The sequence below is a fragment of the Asterias rubens genome, chromosome 1 (assembly GCF_902459465.1).
Source record: "Asterias rubens chromosome 1, eAstRub1.3, whole genome shotgun sequence".
Lineage (NCBI taxonomy): Eukaryota > Metazoa > Echinodermata > Asteroidea > Forcipulatida > Asteriidae > Asterias > Asterias rubens.
The window spans coordinates 12,988,892-12,996,059 of record NC_047062.1 but is presented as its reverse complement, the minus strand read 5'-3'; the positions used below and the strand labels follow the sequence as shown (position 1 = coordinate 12,996,059).

At 37.1% G+C, this 7,168-nt stretch overlaps 1 protein-coding gene across 2 annotated transcripts; it reads right to left on the bottom strand.

Moving 5' to 3' along the window:
* Positions 1–1,793: 1,793 nt before the first annotated feature.
* On the bottom strand, positions 1,794–6,214 carry LOC117297524. Of its 2 annotated transcripts, none has more exons than XM_033780622.1 (6): positions 6,048–6,214; positions 4,324–4,486; positions 3,884–3,964; positions 3,119–3,190; positions 2,451–2,536; positions 1,794–2,309 (listed from the first exon to the last, which is right to left on the bottom strand). In XM_033780622.1, exons 2-6 carry the CDS (start codon positions 4,434–4,436, stop codon positions 2,146–2,148), a joined length of 516 nt encoding a protein of 171 aa, XP_033636513.1. In that variant the 5' UTR covers positions 4,437–4,486; positions 6,048–6,214; the 3' UTR covers positions 1,794–2,145. The 2 variants fall into 2 exon arrangements, with proteins under 2 accessions (XP_033636513.1, XP_033636504.1); XM_033780613.1 differs by lacking the exon at positions 6,048–6,214 and adding an exon at positions 5,383–5,671.
* Between the last annotated feature and the right edge of the window lie 954 nt (positions 6,215–7,168).

Genomic DNA, 7,168 nt, shown 5'->3' with positions numbered 1-7,168 from the left:
TTTACTTTGAAAACATTTCAAATTAAAATTGGTACTACTCGATACTTGCGCTTTTTTCGTATATAGAATGTGCGTACAGGCTATATTATGCAAATGTTTAATTAGTTGGGCTGAGCTAATTAGCCAATCTATTCATTAGGGGCGCCTAGGTATGATGGTTTGGGATCTAAGGATGATTTCTTCGAAGAAAAGTCTGAAGGTTATCGATTTTACTTTGAAAACATTTAACATACCGTAGTACCTCTTACTGCCTGTAACGGTTGTTATCGCGCCGCCGTTGCTTCGTCATGACGGTGTGTTGACAGGTTTTTTTGAAATTTGGTGCCAGCACCAAATTTCTCGCCAGCAACAAATTTGGTGCTAGCACCAAATTTAGTGCTGAGTTCAGCCTGGTCCCTGTTTACGTTTTGACAATCTCGGCCTCCACGCCGAAACGAAACATGTGGCTGTCATAGCGCCCTCTATTGACCATAAACATTTGTAGGTTTTGTTTAAAGGGACACTAATACGAGCATTATACGAGAGAGGAATAACCTAAAAATAATATTATCGAAACAAGTTTATAAGGATTTGAATTACACCACATTACCCATAATTGAAATTAAATGTTTCTGTTTAAGCTTATCATTTACTAATCCTTTAAAAAATAATGTTCAAACAAAATAATAATTCAAAGTCAAAACATAGACATCTGGAGGAAGGATTAAAATTATTCAAATGTGTTTAATTCAAGTTTTTTGCCTAGGGTGGTTTTCAAACATATAAATTTAACAACATTATTAATCACCTAAATTTAAAAGAATGCACTCTATGATTACAAAAAATGTTCTCCATAAGTCGTAAAACTATCAGTAAACATAAATGACAACCTATTTTAGTGAAATAATTATTTTTGATAATTGATTAATATTTACAAGTACATGTAGCGCTAAAATCATAATAAAATACTTCACAAATGTTTAAAAACTGATACCTTATCCCTCATAAATTGTACACATTTTTAACAGAGGGTGATAGAAATGAAGTGAAATTCATTGACAAAGCAAAGTTAAAACGGTTGTAAAAACTTACCTAGCTGGGCCACAATTTCATATCGACTCGTAAGCAAATTCTTGTACTTGTTACCGTTGCAGAAAAATGTGCGTAAAACATAAGCGTATCTCACTATGATTTCTCAAATGAGCAAAACATTAGGTGCGCATGTATGTTCACCGTGGATTTGCATTGTTAAGTCACTAGTGTGCTTACCGCAGGTTAGCCAGCATTTACCCTTGCTTACAGTAAACCCAGCTTTATGAAATAGAAATTCTGCTAAGGAACGCTCCGTAAGCACAAAATGGCAGCTTACACATTTTATGAAATTGGGCCCGGTTGATAACGAAAATTGCAGAGTTTTGTGTGATATTGTGTCCTCCAAAGTTAAAAGAATGGAGACAGATAAACAAGTGAAAGGTTCATACCTATTTAAACCATGTTAGTCTATATTGGCCGTTTTGTGTTTTTCAATAACAATACCATCGCTCATATTTAAATTTTTTAAATGATGTTCACATTTTGACTCTAACTCCAATAAAATATCTATAAATTCCATCGAATATGGAAGTATCACCAACAATATAAAAAAAAACAGTTTAAATAGTTTTTCTTCTCACTTTGATTCTGGTCTTATTTGACAAACATTTTGGTTCGGTAAGTCTTTTGAGCTACAAGTCCACATGGAACACCCCCCCCCCCCCTTTAAATGCTACCCCTGGCCACCCAACAACCATTTCCAAATTTTGTACATTTCAAATTGTTTGTATAATATATAATTGTACCAAAGTAACATGATAACATCTTTGTTAAACAAAAAAACGAGATGCACAATGCACAAAAACAGTGTTGTTACCAATAGAGACTGGAGGTGAAATCTCCATTCAGTATCCATTCACAAACATTTATTTGATAATAAGCGTTTGTTTCAGAGACTAATCTGAAACATGTTAGTCTCTTTTCAAGCTGCAACTTCTGTCTATAAACGTCCTCTGTTAATACACAAACATTTACTAGATGGTAAGTGGTTGTGTTCAAGACTAATTTACACCAAGCTAGTCCTCCTGGCCACTGCCACGTCCCTCATCACCTTCACAAAATAAAGTCGTCTCTTTACATCCAATCGTCAGCGGAGTCTTCATCTGAATCCGAGATAATATAGACCTTAGAGTTTTTTTTCTGCTGTTTTGCAGCCCTTTTGGCCATGACTTCCTCATGCTCAGCAGCAGCCACTTTCAAAGCAGGAAGAGCTTTCTCAAACAAAGTGTCTAAAATGTCTGGGGGATAAACAAAGACAAAATGTTACACCAACGTCTCCGTCTTTTTAACTCTTTGGTGCACAAGGTGGTCACTAGCGACCACCAAAAACACGCCAAATTGGGCTTTACAAATATTAATTATTTAAGCTCTCTGCTTACCGCAATACTCCATGAAGAAGTTGTTGGGTGCATACTTCATCTTAAGTTTATGCCACAAAATCTTTAGTTGCATCCTACTACAGACCCTGGAAAAGCAAACGAGAAGATGGATCAAGTTGGATCAAAGACCAGAGAGTTTTTAAATAAATTATTCTGAAAAATAAAAACTAAGTCATGGCTTTATTATTGTTATATTGAAGCATCTTGGCCGAGTGGTTAAGAGCACCGAATTCAACCTCTGGTGTTTCTGATCAGCAGAGTGTGGTTTTGAATCCCCAGCCGTGACACTTGTGTCCTTTAGCAAGACACTTTACCATTGCTTCGTCCTTCAGATGGGGCATAAAGCCATTGGTTCCATGTGTTGTGTAATGCATGTGGAAAAAAACCAGTGCACTTAGCGAAAAGGGAAGGGGTTCACCCTGACGTTCCTGGCTGTGGCTGCTGAATGCGCCGTAGCACCTTGTAAACCCTTACAAGGTGCTACATAATTCAACAACCTACCTTTCTGTAAAACTGTATACATTTTATTCCAAGGTATACTTTGTTCTCTTGGTTTTGTATTGTCATAGCTTCCTTGTGCCGGTTGTGCGGGGTGAAAAATTTGTTTTCAGGCTAGAAAAGGAAAATATGGAGCAATATTGGTGGTTGCTGGTGAATGAAAAACTTACCGGTCACCGAGCTTCTCGAAAATGCTCGACCAGTCTATTTCAAACTCCTCTCTCACATTTGAAGCATCCACCCTGAAAAAAGAAATTCACAAAAATTAACTAATGAAATCGAATAATCAAAACTAGACTGACAAACTGAAGCTCAAGCCTGAAATTACACTTCTCTTTGTATTTGACCATTTTAAAGACACTGGACACCTTTGGTAATTTTAAAGAGCAGTCTTCTCAATAGGTGTATCTCAACATATGCATCAAATAACAAACCTATGAAAATTTTAACTCAGTTGGTTGTCGACGTTGCGAGAAAATAATGGAAGAAAAAAACCCTTGTCACACAAGTTGTGTTCTTTCAGATGCTTGAATTCGAAACCTTGGCTGAGGTCTGGAACATCGATTCAAATATTCTAGTGAGAAATTGCTTCTTTCTCAAAAACCATGTTACTTCAGATAGAGGAGTTTCTCAAAATGTGTTATACTATCAACAACTCTCCATTGCTCCTTTCAAGTAAGTTTTTATGCCAACAATTATTTCGAGTAATTACCAATAGTGTCCGGTTCCTTTCATGGGAGGTTAGAGACTTGTAATTTTCCTCCATTTTTATAAGGACTCTATTAATTGAAAAATGAGTTGATCACAAAATTAAATTTAAAGGACGCAAAAATAAATAAAAGAAACGATCAACATACATCCGGCCGAGTAATGAAATGTGATGCATGTCAAGGAGAACGCTTTTAAACCGAGAACAGTCTGGTACCTGGACTTACAATTCAAGTAACTCAATATAATCATTCGCCTGCCACTTATGCTTCTTCCTTTCCTTGAATCGCCAGCCCAAAGAACGATTCCTGCCAAAACAAAAAACAAAACCAAAAATAAGACTCAACTTCAATCTTCTTTGAGATTATGCTCAAGTGTTGAGAACATACCAATGAGAGCACGTGGAAGCAATGTGTGTAGGGTGGAGGTGACAGTCGTTGCTGACCAAAATGAAGCGAAGAGAAGGGGTTCGCCCCGATGTTCCTGGCTGTGGCTGCTGAATGCGCCGTAGCACTTTTAAACCCTTATAAGGTGCTACATAGTTGTGTCTTTTTTTTCTTTTTCTTATTTTAATAAGGTGACATGGTCTTTAGAAAGTTTGTTATTGACACAACTGGACAAAAATACCCAAAACAACACTACACCCTTATGTACAAGAAGCTCTCACCATTTATTGCAGCAACAATCAGCATTTCGCGTTGGAACCTTCTCTGCAACTTTCTTCCATGGGACTCCGACAAACCTGTCGATAAGTCCTTCCAAGTGTGCCGTAATCTCCATTACAGCATCGTAAAGTTGTTTCTCTTCAAATTTCAACCATTTACCTTTCCCTGAGTGAGTAGTACGAACCATAGAGTATTTATAAGGACCAATCTTTAAAGGAACACATTGCCTTGGATCGGCCGAGTTGGTCTTTGAAAAGCGTTCTGTAACCGTTTGTAATAAATATGATTAGAAAGATGTTGTAAAAATAGAACACAGTGATCTACACAAATATGCCTCGAAATTGCGTGGTTTTCTTTTTACCTCGTCGACTAAAAAGGCCGGCCAGTTATGGGAGTCAAATTTTTGACTTCCATAAGTGTTAGTTCGCGACGTAAAAGAAAAACCGTGCAATTTTGAGTGATACTTGTGTGGATCATTATATTCTACTTTTAAAACATCTTTCTAACCATATGCATTTCATAACAAACGGTTTCAATCGCTTTTTATAGACCAACTCAGCCGATCCAAGGCAACGTGTTCCTTTAAAGAGTTTTGGTACTGTGGTACGACAGAAAACACAAATGTATTAACAGATTTACATAAAACTTACGCAGTTTAAAGATACTGATGGGAGAAAGCTTCCCTTACAATGTTACTTTCTGAGGTGCTGTAGTTTTTGAGAAATGAGTTTATAAAACAATTTCACACAAATCAGACGAAAATTATTTTAGCATTAAGTTTATTGACCCAAGTAAATCAATGTTTTTAACACACTTGCTGCAGTACAAAGCCTGTTACACATATTCAGAGCACTGGCCAAAAATCCAGACAAATTTTCTGTTTTAGTTTTGTTTACCGGCTGATGCTGCAATGCATCTTGGAATTAAAAATTAGTCGCAATCAGTACCGTAGTTGGGACTAGTTGCGGGGCAACGCGTTTGATTAGTAAATTTAATGCATTATTTCCATGTTTTTGTGACCCAACTCAGAAATTCTTATAATGGTGGACTTGTTTACTCACGCCCTCCCTCATTAAAGTTCTTCCATAGATACCGGACGCATTCATTTGACCGCTGTACCCTGTTTCCAATATATTGCCATTTATGTCCATACTTCTTCTCCAGCCGTATCACTTTATTTCGCTCCTTTTTAGAAAAGCTGAAATTGCAAAAGACAACTGCATTTATACCACAGGTCCTGACGAGGAGACCAATTTTAAAGAACTCACTCCACAGTAGTGAAGTTATTAATGAGATGTCCCCTTGATCCATTAAAGATACTGGACACTATTGGCAATTGTCAAAGACCAGTCTTCTCACTTAGAGTTTCTCAACATATGCATAAAGTAACAAACCTGTGAAAATTTGAGCTCAATTGTTCGTCGAAGTTGCGTGATAATAATGAAAGAAAAAACACCCTTGTCACACAAAGTTGTGTGCATTTAGATGGTTGATTTCGAGACCTCAAATTCTAAATCTGAGGTCTCAAAATCAAATTCGTGGGAAATTATTTCTTTCTCGAAAAACTATGTCACTTCAGAGGGAGTCGTTTCTCACAATGTTTTATGCCATCAACCTCTCCCCATTACTCGTCACCAAGTAACGTTTTATGCTATTAGTTATTTTGAGTAATTACCAATAGTGTCCACTGCCTTTAAAACAGTGGTAGTCCGTGCCCTTTTCCTACCTTCCGCTCAGGCATAAATTGAAGAGCAGGACAGTTCTTTTGAGAACTGAGCAGTCTCCTGAATTCCAAAAATCTCTCCACTGCGATAGTAGAATTTAAAGACATTGGCCAATATTGGTAAATGTCTAAGACCAGTCTTCTCACTTGGTGTATCTCAACACAAGCATAAAATAACAAACTTGTAAAAATTTGAGCTCAATCAGTCGTTGAAGTTGCGAGATAATAGTGAAAGAAAAAACAACCTTGTCACAAAGTTGTGTGCTTTCAGATGCTTGATTTATAGACCTCAAACTCTTAATCTGAGGTCTTGAAATCAAATTCATGGAAAATTACTTCTATCTCAAAGACTTCAGAGGGAGCTGTTTTTCGCAATGTTTCATGCTATCAACAACTCCCCATTACTTGTTACCAATTAAGGTTTTATGCTAATAATTATTTTGAGCAATTACCAATAGTGTCCACTGCCTTTAAAGCAAGACAAGTCTCAAAAGAACTAAATCTACCCAGTAAGTAGATTATGACACACACACAGTGTTACCACACAGTGCAACCAAATATATTGATACCTCAACATGCAATGCCTTAAATCCCATATCCTTTTGGTTATAAGTTTCAACAGCTTATTTTATTTGACTAAGGGAATCAATGTGTGGTGAAGAGGTTTTCAACTTGTGGTTTAATCCCAATGAGGCCTGGTTCTTGATAATTTTACCGAGACGAAGCCGAGGTAATAATATCAAGAACCAGGCCTCGGCGGTTTAAACCACTAGTTGCAAAACCGATTCATCACACACTTTAATTCCCATTCATAAATACCTTTTCGGTCAAAACATCATCACTTTTGGTCAAAAGTAAAATAAATGCAAACATTTTAATTGTTAAATGATTTCTTCAACACAACACCCCTCCAGCTATGAAATGGTAAAGCCCTCCGCCGCCCTTTGGTAAACAACTCCTTAAAAGGGAATGCTGTGGCGTCGCGCGTATCGGGTGATGTGGCACAGCTGTTTAAGCTGTTCTCTCGACCAATAGAATGAAGAAACTGTCTTATAAGAAGACAGATGCAAGGTCGCGTGTCACGCCCATGAATTAACACTTTTTACCGGTCACAAACAAAGGTT

What these genes read in the sequence shown, in the direction of transcription:
- LOC117297524 (XM_033780613.1), bottom strand. Translation starts at nt 5,632, where the DNA reads ATGGATCAAGGGGACATCTCATTAATAACTTCACTACTGTGGAGTGAG. An exon ending in GAACTTTAATGAGGGAGGGC is followed by an intron (nt 4,487 to 5,382) that starts GTGAGTAAACAA and finishes CTACTCACTCAG; the next exon opens with GGAAAGGTAAATGGTTGAAA. An exon ending in CTTCTTCATGGAGTATTGCG is followed by an intron (nt 2,310 to 2,450) that starts GTAAGCAGAGAG and finishes TTTATCCCCCAG; the next exon opens with ACATTTTAGACACTTTGTTT.